This window comes from Adelges cooleyi, unplaced genomic scaffold, assembly GCF_023614345.1.
Source record: "Adelges cooleyi isolate 19-005CV unplaced genomic scaffold, UGA_ACOO_1.1 ACOO_flye_CR_arks_rails_tigmint_CR_PRNA_574, whole genome shotgun sequence".
Lineage (NCBI taxonomy): Eukaryota > Metazoa > Arthropoda > Insecta > Hemiptera > Adelgidae > Adelges > Adelges cooleyi.
This window is the reverse complement of record NW_026096268.1, coordinates 4,807,787-4,830,133: the sequence shown is the minus strand read 5'-3', so window position 1 is coordinate 4,830,133 and position 22,347 is coordinate 4,807,787. Positions and strand designations below refer to the sequence as shown.

At 33.9% G+C, this 22,347-nt stretch overlaps 1 protein-coding gene across 2 annotated transcripts in view; it reads left to right on the top strand.

Annotated features, from left to right (window-relative positions):
- LOC126843259 (NADPH oxidase 5) overlaps positions 1 to 22,347 on the top strand; it is a 69,317-nt gene that overhangs the window by 5,588 nt on the left and 41,382 nt on the right. For both annotated transcript variants that reach the window (XM_050580656.1, XM_050580657.1), the window contains exon 2: positions 2,535 to 2,942. In XM_050580656.1, coding sequence (XP_050436613.1) covers positions 2,571 to 2,942 — 372 coding nt within the window. In that variant the 5' untranslated portion in view covers positions 2,535 to 2,570. The remainder of the gene's footprint in view (positions 1 to 2,534; positions 2,943 to 22,347) is intronic.

Below are 22,347 nucleotides of genomic sequence, written 5' to 3'. Positions count from 1 at the left end.
AATGTGACATTTCTTGCTAGTTGGACTAATTTCTCTTAAGGACGCTTCAAAGTGAAAAAATAGCAATATCTGCGTACATCACGTACACAAAAACATAATATTATAAATGCCATTAATCACATTTCTAAGAGCTCTCGTTTACTGGCTAAGATGGTAGTTTACTATTTTCTTAAACAAAAAAAAAAATCAAACTCAATCTGCACGTTTAGAACTCTGAACATCTTCAGTGTAAGTTGGATTACGAAAAAAATATAAAACAAAATTCCGAGTAATCGAGTAGACTGACTTAGTAATTGAAACATTTTGCACTAAACAATAAAAATAATTATGAAACTATTAATTTTATTTCATATGATTTAGCCGGTCACTTCATATGTGTAGGTACATGCCAATTTGTCACTGGTAAAAAAACGGCAATAAAATATTATTTTTATTTTTAATGCAGAGGCGGCTCCAAAGCTATTTAACAAAGGGAGCAATTACACGTTTTTTTTTTGCCTTCGAATAAAAAGCACAAAATGTTACTTGTAACAAAATAAAAAATGTATACAACAATTTTTTTTTTAATAAGCAACAATGTATGTTACCAAAACTTCTGTGTGGACGTGTAATGCCCTGGGGATGATACTAACAATCAAAACATAGATGGATACAAGGGGGCAGGAGTGTCTATCCGCCTCCGTTTTAGTTTGTCGGTCATTCCCTTCGACGATTTATTAAGTCGTCCGGGTTGGATAAAAACTACTTATCAATAACAATAATTGCTCCTCGGTTGATACAAAGTATGAAACATTAAAATTATTTTAGCTACCTACTTATGCAAACGAGATCGTACTTTTATTTGTGTCTGTGCGGATTTATTAAGTTATACACTTGGTTACAATAATATACATAACATGGAAAACGTTTTAGGACTGCAGTAAAATATTCCACTCTAACAAACGTATCAACAATATTTTAAAACTTGTTCGATTTGATACGATAAGCCGTAACCGCTGAAGAAAAATTTTTAGAATCCCTACTAAAAAACTGCTCAACACAGATAAAAATGCCTATATAGGAATACAAAATAAATAATATTAATAACGTTGAAGACACCTCAAAATAATAATATTATTCGCACACTAATTTTTTTTATGGATATGATTTAATTGTTTTAAATTACTTCTAATGTCTTAAACTAGACAACTATTTTTATTTGATATACTACCACCGACGTTTAAAAAGTTTGATTTTCATAAAAAAACGTATTTAGTAGAAAAATGTAATAATATAATATACTAATTTGAATTAAACCGTCATTGCGTGGACTGGCATACAAACTATATTATATCATATTGAATTGCATCGTCGATGATTTGCCATAGACCAACAATATTTAATTGTTCATGTCACATAAGTAAATCCGCTGTCAGACGTCAATCTCAATTAATAATACAATTTTAAACGGACTTATTTGCTTTTTAGAATCATATTACCTATTTAATAACAGTATCTATCTTTATAATACAAAATTAAACCATACTATTCGCGTTTGGTGAATAATCGGACTTTTAGTCTAACGCTTATATTACAATAACATATTTAGTACATAAGAAAATCTAGCACAATACAAAACATGTGCATCGACTCTATACTGACCCTATACCGATCTCGTTATGATGACGAGTACGATATTTCACCGTGGTCGATCAATCATAGTAATACATATACAAATAATAATAACCTACCGACTGCTGTGCCGTATTAGATATTGTATATACACAGTTCGATCTGACAACCGAATGATATGTATGTTTACTTGAACAATGTAAATAGAAAAAAAAATCATATGGGCGGGCAGGCAAATCATGTTAGATCTTAACCGGTCATCACGCTTCGACAATCTGAACTCACTAGGTATACCCGCTTCCATATTATTATATACCGGCATTTAAATCCGAGAGACATAAACGAGGGTGATTAACAGTACGCAGTATAGTGTAGTGCTATAAATAGAAACGTGCGGTTCAATAATACGTTTATTATCGATTTAAAAAATAAAAATAAACGTGGACAAAGACAACTTTTGTAATATTATAATTTCTTAACGAAATGTTGATGAATTAAATATGGCAAGAACCATGTCTAAAAGTGACATTTATACAATTTGCTAGGAGAGAAAAAAAAAAAATAAATGTCTACGTTATCTCATGGTTGATAGTTGATATCCATTAGCTTGAACAAAAACTTGCTTTTTGAAAAACAGAAGCTCCTACAGTATTTAGGTAAAAATAAAGCCTTTTCGGTGGAGGCTACACCAGTTTTGATGCTCAACTTTTTTCGTGAGCCGGGATATGTTTGAAGAATCTCAATTTTCAAAGCCTACCTCCCCCATCTATAATATGTATAGGCAAAAGCATAAACTTACAATTTAAGCTTGACACGGTAACCGTATTTTCTCGCCGTACAACCAATGTTGAAAACGGGGTGTACCCACTATCGCCGCACCTCTAATTTTTTTTTTAAATATACTTATTTTTTGTTTTTTACAGTCAGACATGTACAGTCAGCGTGACTAAAACAGAAACATGGAACAGCACAACGAAGTTCACGGTGGCGTCGTCGGCGACGACGAGACGGCGACCAGACGCAAGTCGCTTGGCCGTCTTAAAGAAATGACCATCACCTGGGAGTCGGACCCACAAGGTATTAAATATTCGCGAAACGACGACACGGAACCGAATTGTCCTAGCGCGAGTGGCCGCAATAGTCAATTTGCACCCATGGTGGAGGTGGAACTGAAACCCCCCAAGCCGCCGCAAATGTCAGCCATGGAAATGGAAAGTATCAAAGAACGGGAGAGAGCGACCAAGTTGAGGAAATGCGCCCAGCACCTGGAGCTGGAGAGCGTCAACGGCAAGTACACCAGGGAAAACTTCAAACGAGGATTGCTCAACAAGGTTGGTACAATATTGAACACCTACACTATGTTTACCTATTACAAACTGATACGGCGTAGCCAGTGAGTAAACATGACTCCGAGCCTCGCATGTGGTACCTATCACAAGACATTGAAATAGTAAAAATGCCAAATGACAAAAAGTGCATTTTAGTATTGTCCTTGAATCACCCTGTACATATTATATCGAATTAAATGTCCAATGTGATTACTGGTTATTGTATAATAACAGATCGCATTTTAAAAATCGAATGCTGTTTATAATATTATTTTACATAAAATGTATATTATGTAAATAATAATATTGTGATTTGCATTCGATGGGAAACCGAGATCGATTTTTAATTATTAAACATACCTATATTTTTGTGTTTTTATTTTTTTAACAAGTGCGGTCACTTTGGTGCCATGCCAGAGGATCTGATATAAACATATAATATGTTATAAAACACTATATACAATATACATTCACCTGTCATATAATATAATAAATAGTTTTTGGTAACGTATCAAAATTTACCGGTGTGTAGTGTTGTGAATGGTCTAAATAAATATTATTTAAATTATCTGTTTATCTTATTTAGTATAAAAAAAAATTATCTAGATAATTAATTCATTTGTGAACGTGGAATTTAGTATAAATTAATATTTAATAGAGAAAAAAATTAGGTCTAAAGGTATTTACTACACTCAACAATAATAAATAATATTAACCGAAAAGCTTTTACAATTAAATTAACAAGTAGAAACTGGATATTTATAATTTTTTCTCATGCAATTGTTTAATGTCACGTAGATTTGTTTTATGACATTTATATTTTACAGCTACTTCTATTGATGTTAATGTAAAGAAATACGTAACCAAATTTATAATATTATATATTATAGTTATATAGTAGGTAAATATTATAAACACTTAAACATTTTGTAGAGAAAAAATGATTTGTTTTTTATCTAGATAAAATGTATTCATAATTATGTATTTATGTAGTTAAAAAAGCGTGTCATCTATATTATTTTATCTGGATAGAATTCTAACGAATTATATATTATTTTATCTAGACAGTTAAAAAAATATCTTTACACAACGTTGTCCATGTGTTTAGTCCGTTAAGTCTGTATTTGCAGTGGTGCGGTTGTTGAAAATACTGTTGTTGGAATTCTTATACTTTTGTTTGTTGTTGATATTGTTGTTAGTGTTACATCAATTCATCTAAGTGCCATAAAGCTGGTATGTATAAGTCGTCTGGCTAAGATCTTGTATAAAAAACGGCTCTTCACTTTGGTAAGTGTCCGTCGAAAATATGTTTTTAAATTTGTTTTTTCTAACTATTTTAGGTCACTTCAGGGTATTTCTCTTTACATTTTTGAAAAATGCCATTGAGCCCGTATTTCTTGAGTTTTTTTTTTTATTAAGAATGCTCTTACACTTCAATAGAGCTGGATATCGTTTGTAAATTTCTATTAATTCACTCATAAATGTCTTGTCCGATTCAAACGCCATTGTGGTAAAAATAAAATTCGTGACAACTTTTAAAATATCGAATATATACAATTTATAAAAAAAATAATCACGATACATGGCATTGGTTAATGTCTATTGTCTAAAAGGTTTCAACTTTTGATTAATTTTAACGAAAATGCCATGTTGGTTTATCGAAAAAATAAAACAAAAAAACTCACTATATACTGTATAGCAGAGCTGCTATGACTGTAAATACCAATACATTCTAAATCAAAAACAATCTGGGTGGACCATACGGCACGTTTGTTTTTATTGTATACACTTTTTTCGTTCATCGTCGATTGATTAGAGTTGATATTTTTCGATCCTTAATTGTCAATCTCTATAAATAATTCATACAACTTTTATTTTACATTATCTTGTCTGGATAATTTATTTTAAATTATTTTTACACAACACTGAATCCTTCTGTATAGATAATCTATACTGTATAATAATATATATATATATATTTTTTAATAAAACCTAATATCCAATTGAATTTACAGCAGTATCGCTATACTATAAAATCGATGGCTATTCCAACAACCATAATTATCCATAATATCCAATGTTTTATTTACAAGCAATAACGTGTCGGACGCATTCTTCGCGCCGGAGTCTCGTGTCGGACACAATTAAGCTCATTACTATATTATCGACGTCCCTTAGCCACATTAACGGTGCGTTTAACCGCGTTAGCTCGTGTTTCGTGTACGGTACCTCGCCTATAATAATATAAGATGTTGTTGGTATCGGGAACGGGCGAATAACATACAAAAAAAAAAAAAAATACATGTATATATTTATATTAAAAAGCGTACGAGAACAGAATTCATTTGCATAATACATATGCATACATGGACTTGACGCGAGAAGGAATAGCTGATCTATTAACGCTGTTTGACTTGTAGCCGCGAGGTCCGGGGAGGAGCCCGTTGGATAAACGAAACATGACACGCAGTATAATATAATAATATAATATAGACACATCAAACAAGACTTATAATATTGTGTGGAAACGTATGGACGGTATTGTCAGAGGAATAAAAAATTACACCACTCCGGTACGACAATGATACAGCCGAGCGAACAATTAAACATACATTAACTTGTCATCGCTCGAGCCGACGACATAATATTATTATACAGGCTCAAGTACAATGGTATACCGATACTACAGTGTTATTATTATTATCACCATCACTATTATTACTATTACATGTTATTTATGTTTTGTCCGGCGTTAATAAAAACCGTGTACGCTATCAGCCGTAAACCTACTCGTTTCCTGCACAGAAATCTTAACACGAATATACGTTTGTATGTATATTTTTTCATGATTCCCATTATGATGCATTTTAACTAGTTTTCGTGAAATCGTATATTTCAAAATAATTTTTAAAAATGTCAGCAATAATATTTATCAGGCACGCAATTGTTTTAAAAAGTAAGCATACGCAAAGTATGTTTACAATCTGTATACAAAAAATACAATAAACAAATTGGATAATTAACGTTACTTAACATAAAAACTTGATGTAAGAAGGAGTCCAACGACCCCACTTCAGTTGTGAACTTATTTGCTTAGGAGCTTTGTGTGGTTTCAAGAAGGTCTCTTTGTTGCTTTTTAGCACTTTGCCATTACTAGCGTAAAATACCTTCCATTGTTACATGATATTAAATTTAGACTGTACCTATATCATATTTTTTTTTTTTTAGTATTTCTTAAGTGAATTTTTTTGTTTTTATTTTTAGTAATATATTGTATACGGTTACATATTTTACTACTAGTATGTACGCGCGCTCTCGTTCTCGCACACTATTATTTACTGTGTACATAAATCTTTATAGATACACACACACACACAATGCCCAACCCGTATATATATTGATATATTACGGCTTCTTGCTTGCCATGCGATGATGGGCGTTTGTTTTTCTTTTCTTTTAAATGCCTGTTCTAGGCACGTTTAAATAATAATAAAACCGTAATATAAAACACCAGCCTCGGTAGTTTTTGTATTTTATGGTACAGCTAACGTATAATATTATCATGTAGTTAACGCGAATGATCGATTAATTATGTATAGATTTTTTTAATTGGAACTTTGCGCCAGCGCTTTTGAAATATTTTAATTATACCTGTCGAACGTCGAGTCCCGTGGCAAATTATTGAAATCGTGACGAGAAAGAAATTAATGTTTTTTTTTTAGCTTCGATGCGGACCTGAGAAGGTATTTTTATGTTAATCGGACACACGATCGATAAAAAACATATATATAACCGGCGACCAATGTGACGGTGTGAGGCCGACCCCGACTTCGACGGCTGCATTGTTTTCGTGTGTTAACAATTATAACAAAATACCGTGGTGTACGGGTGTACTTGTGCCTGCCTACTTATATGGGACACACTATAGTCAATGATAATGATAGTAATAATAATAGTGTACACGGTCTCCCGAGCACGCGCGCACACCACGTCATGGGATGGTCACCGCGCTGGCCGTCGATATAGAAAGTGGATATATACCTGGCAGGCAGAGAGCGACTATCATTTGTTTTGTTGCCGACGAAATGTCGATGGGCCAAAGGTGAGTCGGCTCGGCTAATAACCGTGTCTTCTTCGCGTCCATCTGTCTTTAAACTACCGCCAACGCGTCTGTGTAGGTATATATAGATATACAGGTATATATAGTTGCACGCGGGTGCCCACGTCGCCTACGGAATAGTAATAATATTTAAATCACGGTTCGAATAATAAAAATTAAAAAAAACAACTATAGAAACACGGTATACAACTAGGATTCTCGTACCTAACCTAACCTAACCGAACCCGTCGGAAGGGGAACGATACAAAAACTCTGTTTAGTGTGGATGAGCGGCTTTGATTGAGAGTTGAATGAAATTACTTTTCCAACAGGCAACATAAATGGTACAGTTCTCGGTTATTCCAATGGTTCTCTGTCGTATTTACAGGAGGTGATCAGGGTGATGCATCAGCTCCCAGAGCCTTTATTTTTATAAATATGTTATTAAGAAATAATCTATATTTTGTTAAGTATAGGCCTCTTCTTGTTAACGTACAGGTATGTTGGACCAAAAGTAACAAGACCAAACACAGAAATTACATTTTAATATTTCTTTTTCGCCTACCGAACATGTTTCTTGTCACAAACTTTCGGTTTTTTTTTTTTATAATCAAACTTAAAAATGGATACAAAATACTTTAAAACGTGTAGACAACAAACAATGAAGATAAACAAACTGTGCCAGCATTATGCTTAAAAAACAAACATAATTCACCATTTATGATCTAGCCATATGGACAAGATTTATAAATGGTAGCTAAGCAGATTTTTTTTACACATCACCCCCTCAGAAGAAAATTTGCTACTGGTACCACTACTGTAATTAACTGGTTCATTCGCATTAACTTAACGCAATTTTATTACCTACTTAATTCAATTACAAAAATTAAATTACATCTTACATCAGAATCAACAATTATTTGTTAACATAAATTTTAGTGTACATTGACTGACTCGAATTGCCGACTTTGCGTAAACAATATACATATGTAACAACATAAATAGGTCATTGTCTTTGTGTTAGTATTAAAGCATTCACAACTGTTATAGGTAAAAAAACAACTGTGGTTAAAGTTCTAAGATAATATGCTAACATTGCATCATTTGACATTTTTATTTACAGAGCCGTCTCAGGCTATGCGAGGTCCCTTTATGAAACCAAAAAAACGTAAAGATGTAAATTATATTACTCGGAGCCCCCATCAGACCGGAAGCTATGGGCTAGTGTCCTTAGGGTAAAGACGGAACTGATTATTTCATTTATTTGAATACCATAGTATATGAAAATAGTAACAAAAATCAAATTTATACTAGTCTAGGGCAAAATATAGTTGCTCCCATTTGTAATTTACAAAAATTCACTTGTACAGTAATATTAATTTAAATAACTTTGCTAATTAGATAATTGTGAACAACATCTGTCCATGTAATTATGGTTCTTACATATTTTAATCTCGTTCATATTACATAGTTGTCCGAATTCTAGTTATCAAAAGTGTTAACCGAAAAACCACTTTTGTGTTTGATATTATACATATATACGTTCATCCGAAGTGTTCTGAAGTGTCATAATTTATTATTGTCGTTATAAAATAAATGGTATAGCTAACATTGTGTTGTACTACAGCCTAATGTAGGTATTTGTTTTTAGTACAACAGAGATAAGCTAGTTTTTAAATGGACAGACTTCTACTCTATATATTATTATACAACACCCTTGTCATTGTATTCACCAATTGCAAAATAGTAATGTATAAAACTGAAAAAGGTTAATTCAAGTTGATTTTCCATTTGTATCGCGTACTGACTTTCGAAATCGTTTTAATTGGACGGCTGCTACCGTTTAATGCTGTGCACTCAATGATTCCATTTGTGGCGTCATCCGGCTCCTAAGCAAGTTGAATTTTCGGTATTGGAGTGAAACAGGCTGGCATTCGAGTAACGGTAGCGCCTGAATTAAATATGTGGAAATAATTATCCAACTGATACCGAACGTTATAATATGTGCCATAAATAAATAAACAACACTATTTGTCATGATTTATGCAATTTCGTTATGGGCTGTCTCGGTAATTTATTTATGTATTTTTAATTAATTATTTTATTTATTTTCTTTCAGAACTGTTTTTTCTCCTAACGATCTCATAAAATGTTCAACGCGTCTTACAGCTATTCAAATTAACAAGCGTAGCCTTTTTAATTTCATCGTTTATACATTATAAATAACCAGATATTTTTAAAATAAATACCAATGTATTACACAATTATGCATTTACAATTTATATTAAAATTTTTTTACTATTTCGTAAAATTTCTATAAATTTTCGATAATAATTTACATTACAATATACCGGTTGCTACATTCTGATTATGGAATTAATAAAAATCAAGTGTAAAACTATCATTTATGAACGTTCTCACGAGTTCGGTTGCTCAACACTTAGTCAATAATTTTAGTATTGTTAAACAGTGAGATTATATAAGTGATACAATTAATAGTTTTGGAACTATCAATAATTCATTATGAATTATGGCTTACTTAAATTAACGATAACAACTTTTAAATTAAAAACTGGCCATGACTAACTGGTCAAGTCTAATGTCTATGGTTATTAATTTATTATAATGTGTCGTTTAATTGTATAATTATAATTTAAAAAATATCAGGTTTGTAAATAATAATGATTTTTTTAATTTTTAAAGGGGTTTCAACTATTGAAATCTATATTCCTCCAATATTACTAAATTAATCACTTGAATGCTTATTGTATGATCGTGTAAAACTACATAACTTATGATTTATTATTACAATAACTAAAACACTTTTTTTGTGTCCTAACAAGCGAGTTTTCATTCATAAGTAATAGTTAAGATTAATTGAATAAATACAATTTTAAAAACCTTGTTTATCTATTTTTCCTATGTACTCTACGCCATATTTTTTCTTTAGAAAGTATAGCCATTGGATGGGTATATCTAATCCCAATTATAATTCTCTAGATACAAGTATATGAGTAAATTTTATAATTAATATTATTTAGTAGCTGATGGTTTACATATAGATACTTCATAACACAACGTCTTGTTGATTAGGTGGTAATTTTTTAAACTACGTCATTAAGATTGAAGGTAAACTCTTAATAACTGTTTTGATAAAAAACTAAAGATCGGTTTTTTTATTTTCCCGATCAAATTATACACAAAATCAATAGCGGGCGTAAAATTTGGCTTTACTATGACAGGTATTATAAACGGGCTTATTGGCGGTCCTGTTTTAAAGCCTTGCGCCCGCTATCACATTCCACTTTTCAATCACGTTGTTTCATTACCTACCATTTTGCCATACCGCTTGTTATTTAACTGCTTGGTTGTACGCGATTTAACATTTTATACAACGCTTATCTTCGTACACGATCAATCACAATTAATAGCCTTTGTAGTGCTATATATTGCAGCCGAGTAAAAATATAAAAATAATCATCACAGCTGACTATCATAAAAATTTAAACTCAGCTCCTCTGATCGAGATGACTATAATAATATGTACTTACATTTACCCGTCGACTCGTTAACAAGTATCGGTCGTGATCCTTTTAAAATGTATTATTGTATCGTATTTTTATACAACAATATAACAACGTGTTTTTTATTCGTGACACAAAAAAAAAATGCAATAGAATCGTTTAATGTTAATTAATAACAATTATTATTATCACCCCGATACTATAATAGAACACTATCAAGAATCGTTATGGTTTCATTGTGCTCTCTAACGGCAAAGCAAAACGTTTATCAATGGATCGTAATTACGACTTAGCCGGTCAGCTTAGTGTTGAGATTCCGCTCGGCTGGGCTCGACTTTTGAATGCAGACACCTCGTATATATTAATATTTTCGCATACACTGATCATTGTGTTATTTTACAATAGCACGATAATTATTGTGCCGCACTTATAACCGTGTAGTTAGATTAATAAACGTTTACAGACAAGTGTATTTTATTCGAACGCGACACTTTGATAATATGCTTTCGAGTTGGCATGATTTAAATAAATATTCCGGTAGCGCATTACAATAACGCTTGGTAGGTATACATAGGTATACATCTTGAAATGCTTTTTGAGAGTTCATGAATCAACCCGGAGCTGTCACACGCAGACCAGAATGCACACGCGCACCTGATCTAATTACCTAGGGAAATTCCACGTCTACCCATTGTTTGTAAAATACGGTGGACCACCACACTCGGTGAATTCAAATCGTTTGCCACGATTCCAGGGATACATTTTGTATATATGTATATATTATGAAAAAAAATAGTCCGTATAGGTACGTTATTATAATAACAATATAAATGCGTTTCTATTAGCGTTGAGAGCAGTGCGTTTATATCGTACACCATACAGTGTATATTCCGAGGGGAGGGGTCGGAGAGGGGGGACCCCATTACAGTATATGTTTTTAAATTGCCCGTGTTGAGACGTACAACTCTCCACAGATCCGACGGCGGTAAATCAACGTCATTTATTTGCACTCGGGTTTCCTTCTTCCTGTTTCTTGTATTCGTTATTTTGCCTGTTATAAAATACAGTAGCCCGGGTAGACGGCACCCGCGCCGAGATCGAATGGCCGATGTCTTTTGTCTACGATCTACATACTATATATAATTCTATATACTAAATAGTATACATTATAATGGACTGCAGTACTTGCGCAATAATTACCGTTGGGATAAAATATAAAAGGAACAAATTGTCTTTGATATATTGATACTATTTTTCCATATTTTCTTTACCGATAATTTTAAAAATGTTCTTTGGCCTATGATGTAGTAGTTGACGCCGATAGTAGTCATATTTTTACACCTATAACATAATTCACAACCGTATTATACCATTGTTACAACAGAGGCGGAGAGGGCAGTCTGGAAATGATACTTCTTGCACAAAACCCAACTCCAAATTTCGATTTATCGAAAAAAAAATCCTATAAAATCAACGTATTCGGGTTGTTGTGATTACATAATGTTATATTGTTGCAAGTTGTGTTGGGTTGCTAATATTTGTTTGTATATTCCTAGTTAACCAAATTTTTTTGAGTGGTCTGAATTCAGAGTCCATTCCTAGTCATTTCCATTGACAATATTCAAAATTATCGTGACAACTGCAAATCTGCTTGATTAAAAAAACGGTTTTGTGGATTCGATAAAATCATCAATCTCCACTCTTGTTTCTTTTTTTATACAGCGTGCTTGTATACCAATATTATTCGCTAGATTCAATAATAGGTACCTATAAATGTTACAATACGATAATATGTTAATTGAACGCGACTTTTTCTCGGTTAAACGTCATTATAATATTATGATAAGTGCAGTATAAATAATATCAGGAAACCTCGTACCTAGGGACAGGCACCGATGGCCCTACATGGGTTTCTCAAGCTGGAATTTCATTCCATTTCAGTACATAAATAAAATATAATTGAACCTGCCGCGGTACAACAATTACGGTCACCCTTAAAAGTATAAAAAAAAATAAACAGTTTTCAATCGCCAACGTTACTCTCGCCGTTGCGTTTGACCCGCGGTTATGAGTTCCCATACAATATATATTATTAAAAATATGAAAAGAAAATATACCAGTTACAGTATATTATAATACACCTGGTATTTCGTTTTGCGGTTAATTAAAACGTAATAGCGTGTGGGTAGAATCCGAAACTTGATACGCCCTGTATTACAATATTAAAAGAAACGAGACTGGTCCGAATTAAGTTTGTAGGTAATAATAATAATAATAATTGGACGACGGTCGGCCACCGTGACAAATTTATAATATAACTATTAATATGCAGTATGTAGGTACAATGCATGTTTGATCTAAATACTTGCAGGCCGGGCCCGGAGTAATTATAATCGATTGCATCACTTGGCCATTGCGGATCGTATACATACCCACTGTATAATATAATATAGAGATCACTATCGGTGTACAATATTATATATATATTTATATATATAGATGAATATTATCATTATTTATTAATATTACGACCTGTGTATAATCTTATTAATATATATTATATTATGAGCGCACAATTTGTTTTCGCCAAACGACCGGTTTCTACACGTGTTCGGTACACTTTATAAAAATTAAAAAATCCGAATACATAATATTATAATTACTAGTCGAAAATGTGTATTACCCAATTAACGGACACCGAACCGGAGGGAGTGCACTAGCTATAACGGTGGACACGCCCCTGTTGCGCCTGACGTCACACTATTATCCGCACCTCGCTTAACCCCTTGTACGGAATACTATGTTTTCTTCACCTTTAAAAAAAAATTACTCTCAAGACCTTTCGTCGTGATCTTGTAATCATAATCACGTGGTACCCGTTTATGACCGTTTACCATTAACCGCGTGCACCGTCTACCTACCGCCGTTATTATAATATAATATATTATTATTATTATCAGCTTTTCTTGGGCGTTTCAAGAGAGGTCCTTGATCGCGAGCAAAGCAACAATGTGACGAGCCTCGGCCAACGGTTTCGTGCACGGCTCTGCCTCGGCAATAAATAATATATCGGTTATGTGCCGCACACTCTACAGCTGCTGTTATACCTAGGTACACAACGTGAGTGTATATTTTATAGACATACACAGCGATAAGTAATGAGTCGAAAAACACACGATCACGACTCCGGGACGAACCGCGTAAACCCGAACACGAAGTTCATGTCGAGTGTTAAGTATGTATGTGTGTGTGTATTCCGGACACCCTATATTGATTCTCGGTCAGATTAGGCTACCATAATAATATAATACCGCGGTACGGCCGGTTGTTTTTCTCGCCAAACCGGCACTCGTGTGTAAAATATCGGCGATAATCTGAAAAGTGTACTAAAACACAGGCGTACACATCGACGGCATAGTGCACAGGTGTCAGAAGTGTATATTTTTCCAATCCTCACCCATTTGTGTCACTAATGCGTCAAGTAAATTTTCAACAGATCCCCGACCATAAAACCTATTTATGTAAATACGCCATTATTAGAACATTATGAATTTTCTGGAAATGCAATTAAGACAATACCGCCTTAGGCCATCGATAGTTAGTTATCACCGAACCTTAATATCAGTCGGATTTTGTAGCCCCCGACTTTTAAGGGTCAGTGCGCCTGTGGATACCAGGTGATAGATATTATATCAAACTCAAAAAAGTGATTAGTAAACAATAATAGTTATTGGCGCTAAGTAAATTTACCCATTTCCACACAGCCATCATTTAGAACTATAAAATATATTTTGTGAACCGTTTTATAACTACAATATTGAGCCGTGTGTTGGAATATTTTACGGAGTGGAAAACTAACACATACATTTTGGTACACTCATAAAGTCTTAAACATTATACTGTAGAGTGTGCATAATATATTACTTAAAGAAGCATGTGTCTCAAGTCCAGTACTTAGTACCTCGGGTCTATTGGGTGTCAACATTTTGTACAATTTACTAGTTAACCCCCAACCCCCTATAAAATCAAGAAACCGGAGAACGTTTTATTTTCAAACTGAACTTGCTATAACGCAAAAAACGGCCAGATCGAATAGCAATTTCTTTGAGGCACAAATTTGACATTTCATTGTATGGTGACAGCGGGCAACAATAGCCGCTTAACCCAAAATTCGTCATATCATGTTCCCTTTTAAATTATAATAACGTTACCACGGCCAAAGTCTTGTGAGCTGTATATTATACATACAGATGCATACTCCATCTTCTCAAACCTCCTTCAAACGAATTTTCAGACATCGAATACTATCACCCGAAGTTAGTGATTTGTTTAAACTTGGGGACTGCAATTTGTAAACGACTTTACGTCAGGCGGCAGTACCTCAGACTTTCGCCTTTTAAGATGAGGTGTCCAATATATTATAGTATACTTTGTATTGTATCAGCTGTGTATACATACGTCTCCTATGCGTGTACGTGTACTTGTTCGTCCTATACCGTTCTGCATAGACTGTGTTATGTGTAAAGCGGCGGCTAAAAAACCGGCCTCGTGCTCGGACGTTTTTTACTCGTGTTTAACGCGATAACGGGGCATTTGGTCGGGCATAGGAAGAGAGGGCTACCGGCGATTGCGCCGCCGCCGACAGAAATGATTTATAGACCGACCGGACTACACTAGACCGTGTGTGTGTGTGTGCATACACTTATATGTATATATATATATTTATAATATTGTAAACGCAGTCGAAGGTGAAACACACATAATATAGGTATAATAGGCACGCACTGTATATTCAATGCCCCGTCTTCACTGCACCCCATCGCGGTCCGAGCACTCTTGGCACCGCCGGTCTCTCTTTTCTTGCGGCCAACGACACTTATATGCACGCATTTACACACGTCGATAATAATATGTTTCACCGTACTATACTCATTATACTATATAGTACCTATCGGTAGAATTTATGTTGTAACATGGGCAACGTGTATGTGCGGTTGTACCTACGCTGAAGAGTCGATAACATTATAATAAACGCGGAGTGTCGTTTTGAAAATTTAATATACGGTAATCATAATATTATTAAATCAGTCCCTAGGTTACTATAGTTACTAACGGCAACTACCCTCCTGGCCACCCCCCTGAAATAATCACTGAATCAGTGGCGGACTTTGGCCTTGCCAATTTTATTTTTAAAATTTAGTCTATGGCGCCTTTGCCTTACTGATTCCCAAGATCTTTTTTTTACCCACTACGCCTCTGGTTGTACAATTTGAAACGTTAAGATGTATAGTAACCTCGCAGACTGCACGAGCTCCGCCACCCAAGATCAGAAAAAATTATAATTGAAAAACTCAAAAACTTATTATATTATCATCAGAGACGACATGGATTTTGATTTTTGACCCAAGGGCCTTTTTTCGATTTCTGTGGTTAAGTGGTCTAACCACTGATCTACCTTGTACAGCAGTGTACATTGTATTATCATTACTTAGGTAAATTATACAATTCAGAATTTGTATACAAAAATATAGTTTTTCGACTATATGTTTCGTTTTTATTCACATAACATTCATGTTGCTGTTACATAGCCTTGACTTCCGAATTCTGTCTTATTGGATAGTGATAATATGAAAAAATACTCGTGATGAGATTTTCGGTTTTTTTTACCTCGGCGTCGAATATACCAGAATAGCAGTCACGAATTGTTTACAAAGCCATAAATACATTATTTGTACCTAAATTTCGTGGAGATTATAAAACTCAGTAAAATACAATAGGCAATACAGAGTGCTCTAGATGTTCATACTACCAATAGGCGTTATTTATCAAGCAGAAGTCAGATGTCGGATCTTTGATTTAATTCGAGGGGGAAAAAATGAATCTAATAGACGATTTGCCATAAAAGGGTTCATGATAAACTACTCTGTGGCTATAACGTTATTGTGAAATGCCATTAAATCGTTTATGGACAAAAAGGTGCCGAAATAATGTTGATAATTATTATTACACGAAACAGTAGCTGTGCTTATAGTGTTGTACTCACATTTAGAAATTAGCTACCAAATGGTTTTTGATAGTGAATACACCGACAGCGGTTTAAATTGTAATGATATGGGATAACGTTTGAGTGCAATGATTTATCTATGTGTGTTTTTCTCAATATTTTAACTGGGTTACACACACACACACAATGATTCATTTGATTTTACACACTAAGTACATTACTAGGTAATTCAAAATCGATGAATCATTTTGTAAAATCCTGTGATTATTTAGTATACCAACACAAAGTACAACTTAATTTTCCTGGCAGGACGGTACCGTGACCACGCTGACCGATTTATCGATATTAACGCATAAACTATACACACCCAATATTCAAATGATATATATTTGTATTAACGTCTCAAGTTATGTACAATAAACTGTAGTTGTACCATATATATATATATATATATCATTTGAACATGTTTATTACAAACTTATAATAGCGAAACATATAATATCGTATTACAGTTAAGTATGTATGAATGAAATAGTAATTATTAAAATATGTACTTTATGTCAGCTGTATAAAATATTTATGTTTCCCAATGATCAATATAAAAATATTGTACTTGGCGTTATTGGTGATTATAATGTTATCTTCACTGGACGTCAGGTTGTACAAACCCGTTTGCACTAACTATAATATACCAAGTATTGGCGTATAATTTTATCTAATAATTATTTACGTTTGTATAAGACACAATATTTATTTATAATACCTACACAAGACAAGAGTGATGTTGATTTTTTCCATATAGCCGTTAAATATAAATCATGCGATAATAGGAGACTTTCTTGCACTTAATCATCCGGATTGTTGCATTTACACTATTTTAAATTAATGAACGCTAATAATATAATAATATGTAGGTGATTATGTTAATCGCGTATTATCCTCGACCTAAATTATTATTTTTTTTATTTTTTTCTAATTCACTATCGGTGTTAACGAATATGACGTACGATTAAAAACATGCACCGTTTAATAATATTGAATTATTTTTATACGTTCGCAATGGAATTCCAATAGAAACCATTAAAATTAAGGCCGAGTGACGAATAGATACGGTTTAGGCACATCATCCGAAAACGACTATAATTGTTTCGGTTGTTTTGCAATAATTGATATCTACCGCTCGAAGAAGACTCTTGAAGTAATTTCTAACCTCGAACAGAACATTAGTCGATTTTCTAGACAGCGGTCAACGTTGTTCAGACAGATTATACATTATATTATTATTAATATTTCACTCGGCTATTCCGTCTCAATTAAGCTGCGATGCTAATCTAAACTATATCAATGGTTTTTTTTTTTATTTTTTTTTTTTTATCACGGTTAAACTCGTTTCTCGAAACCTTCAAAAATACCCCTGTAGGATGTCGAGACCGTGATCATTGATCAAGGGCCACAGCTGCTGGCTGGGACGGGCATCCTGGTGCGTGTCTGCGCATACCTATCGGGCAAATCGAATTCACGTCACTGACCATCCGAAAACCGTTTAATCGTTTCGCAACACGAGAGTATGTATGTAAAAACTATTAACGAGACCGTCGAGAGGCGCCCGATTAGGAGAAAGAGAAAAAATAAATTAATGGTAATGAAGAGCCGCTTTGCGTGCGTACCGTGTAAAAATCGCCGACTTCATAATATTAAATTATAAGACAGAGTCAGCCTTCGAGGGAAAAAATGTTTTGCGACCGTCATAAAAATAGGAGGGCATCGTATAGACTCTAAACGTCTTGCTCTCTGATCGTTAACGATTGCCAATTCAATACCCACTACAATACGACAACCGGCCGTATACCGTTGAATCAGAGGCTGTTTGTACACACGTCAATGCATACTCAGTGCTGCTGAAAATATGTTTTGGGAGGGGGGGTGGGTGGGCTCAAAGGAAATATTAGAGGTCTAAAGTCCTTCCTGAAGTTTTTCTATTCGCGCCACTCTTCGGTGGTGTCGTGTTTAGCTTGACCTTATAATATCATGATTCATGGCCGTATTTGTATTTCTAAACCGCGCTCTGCGGTTGATACAAACCCACATCATGATAATATTATGTGCATGACAAATTATGCGTTTTTTCTTTAATCAAAACTCGTGCAATAGCCTTACAATGTCGGACCTGAGCTATTTGCGTGACTCGTATACCGGTTTTTCGGCCTTTGTGCACCTCAAAAGATAGATGACGAAAAAACATTATTCCTGGTCGTCAACCACCCCACCCATACTATCAACTTAATAACAACAGGTTTTAACATTTTTTTATTTTTTTATTAATAGCTTCCCTCCGGTATCAGCAGCTACCAGCTACGCCTCCGCCCATATTATACATAATATACAGTATAATATTATGATATGTGTATGATATAACATGTAACTATAACATGCGAAAAAAAAATTACACTCTATATGCTCCGCCGATTTGCTTTATAATAATAAAACCGCGACGCGACGCTGTATTTTTTTATTATTATTATTATTATTACTGTTATTACTATATGCGATTTGTTACCAACGACCGTCGAATAATATGGGTCAACAGACTTGACCCACCACAATATTATTATATGGTCGTCTGTCTAGTCGAACGTTCGGATACTTGTGTGTAATAATAATGGTAATAATATGCGAATAAACAAGAGCAAGTGGGCGATTTTTTTTTTTTTGCCTAAGAGAAATACATGTCTGGTACAAATTGGTTTCGCGGAGACATGACTAACGGAGTACAATATACAAATATTATCATGACCACCAAGGTAGTAATTGAAATGAGAAAGAAAAAAAAAATTATAATAATAAGCGTTTTAAATTACAAATAGAATAAGTAGGTACCACAAGGTATAGCACAAGGACTGTTTCCGTAACATAGAGATTTAGAAAAATATGTTACATTGCGGAACGTATCTCAAGTTAATCTCATAAAATATTATGTTATTATGTATAATTAACGGTAAATTTATAGCTTTGAGTGAAAATTTCAATTTATATTAATTTAATTACATAGCAATTATTCGATGGCCGTGCGGGTACCGTCGTCATAATACCTTCGGACATCACGATTTTTGGAGTTTCACAAAACGTTATCTTTTAGACAAGCAGTCATTTACCATCTCTAATCTCTTAAAGTATAGACTGTATTGAAAATAATCGTGTTCACAATAATTTCGCTGCATATAATTATGATGATGCATATTTTGTCTAGGATAATGTATTTTCATTTGAAGTACCCTTTCGTTATGTCATACATGTGTAACTAAACAAAAATCACTAGAAATAGCTAAGCTCTTAAGTTGTTCACAGTCAGATCATTTTGAGGTTAGCGAATCACTTAACATTATACATCTGACACGGAATGCAATTGTAGTAGTATAGTTTTTTATTTAGCTTCGATTTTTTATCGCGTGGTGTACGGCAAGCTGTAGTTAACAGCGACGGGCAAGTGTACACAGGACTTGTAAGTTGTAACCGTGTACCACCATAGTCGCAATGTTTACATACAAACGTACACAATTCGCTTCGCCCGGCCGATCCGTAAGCGGATATAAGAAAAACACTACTCATAAATCACAATTACACCAGCAGAGACTTTGCCGTTTTCGATTAAGCCGTAGGTGTTACATCCATTTAAATACGCAAATAGACAATAATATTCGATTATAATATTATTATTTATTTCCCCATAGTTATATTATTACATTGTAATTATTTAGCATTTTAACGTATATACCCTCTGTGGAAACGATAAATCCTGTTGAATATTATAATACACATCCCCTCTCCCCCTCTATAAAGCCTAGAAATGTACACGACGATCATATAGGTAATATTATTTATAGTACACGGTCGTGTATGAACATATTCAATACCTAATGTACAAGGTAATATATCATAATAATGTTACATTTAGTTGTCCTTTTCAGTAATATCGCGACCGGGACAATTTTCCGACCTCTACTATTCGGAAAAAAATTATCTTCAATCTCGATAAACGTTCTCAAACGTGTATCCCCTGTTTAAAGGAAACTTTGATTTATTTGGGAAAACAACGATATTCCTTATACACTCCCTTGTTGGTCGCCTGTATTGTGTTAGCTATTATTTAATTGTACAAATGTTCACAATATCGCCAAACAGGGCAATTGAAAATGTAACATAACTACAAAGCGTGTATTATGATTTCAATCCATGTGCCGACGACTATATGCGCCAGTGTAACCGTGTATTCGATTAGAATTTTTTTTTCCAATATCGATATTTATATTGCGTAACCGATTGGTTTTAATTAAAATTGTTATCTAGCCCCAAGCTTCTCAAGAATCAACGTATAAACCCATCGTGGCAACCGTGCGATACTTTGTGATGGTGTCGCTCCCCGATTTTCGGTAGGTATAGGTAGGTAGGTAGGTAGGTTGGTATTTTACGCTGTGACTAAACACGGTGTATGTACGTCAAAGGTTATCAGCGAGCAAAAATCTATTCGATAATACTCTGAAAACATAAAGGTATAGCATTAAAATACCATATCCAGAGTCCAGATTGTAAAACGGATTAACATGACCAGCAGCGCGTACCCACCCGAGGCGTTTAAGTCTCCCGTTATACACAGCAATAATAATAATAATAGTAAACCATTACTATTTTTTACAATATATATATATATATATATATATATATATAAGTACATTTATCCAATATTACAATATATTGTGTGTGTTATATATATATATATTGTTTTAGAATTATATTATTTATCGAATTCGATCTGGTTTCGATCAACTTTTACTACAATAACGTCACCTTGGCAGTCCAGGTTCGGCGTTCACTTCTCTCTTGTAGAGGTGGTGGTGATCGCCTTGGATCTGAACGCCAATAATGAACGTGTGGACGTGTCATAAGCACCGCCTACATGTCAGGGTGTTGCGATTTTCGCTGGATTATTTACCTACGTTGCCTCACTCTACTATCCGTGTAACAGACCACCGCCGGTCCCAAGAACGTTCGGCAAATTTCCAGTACTTAGAGGTCCTTGGTTATAGCGAAAAAAACGTCCAAAAGCGACCGACGTTTTCTGCGAAAAAATTATATTTCCTCAGGCTCTTCCATATAAAATGACTGTATTGATTGCAATTATTTTTTAATGCATTTCCAATCTCGGTAGAAATTAAGTGGTGAGATGTTATTACCATAGGGGTACCTACTTAATGTTCCATATGTTATGTTATTATATTCAAGAATTAACATCCACAGTAAAGCGCTTTAAACACTTAGGTTTTTATCAATATATTATTAATGTTGACTTATATTTACTAAAACGTGTATTATAAAAACGAATATGTTTAAATGTATTGTTCTTTTAAACGTATCCAATAAGCATAAGACTGTGTGTAATATCTTGACGGCTCTTATGGCGAATGTGACGGCTATACAAATTGTAATAATTCTACCATCAAAATTTGGTTTTTTTTTTACACTAAAGAAACAATTCGGTAACCGAGACACGGTATCCATGTACTACAATATTTTGTACATATTATGAATACTTGTATAACACATTAATTATTCTTTAAATTCGCTTTGGACCTTATTTAATCGGGAGATGTATATATATTTCGATTGACCTACACGCTGAGAAAATATATCCAGGGCGACTTACAAGCGTTTGTCGGTGATCGTGATACGCCACACTGTATAGTATAATGATATGTTATTCTTCTTGTTTTATAAAATCGCCAAGTA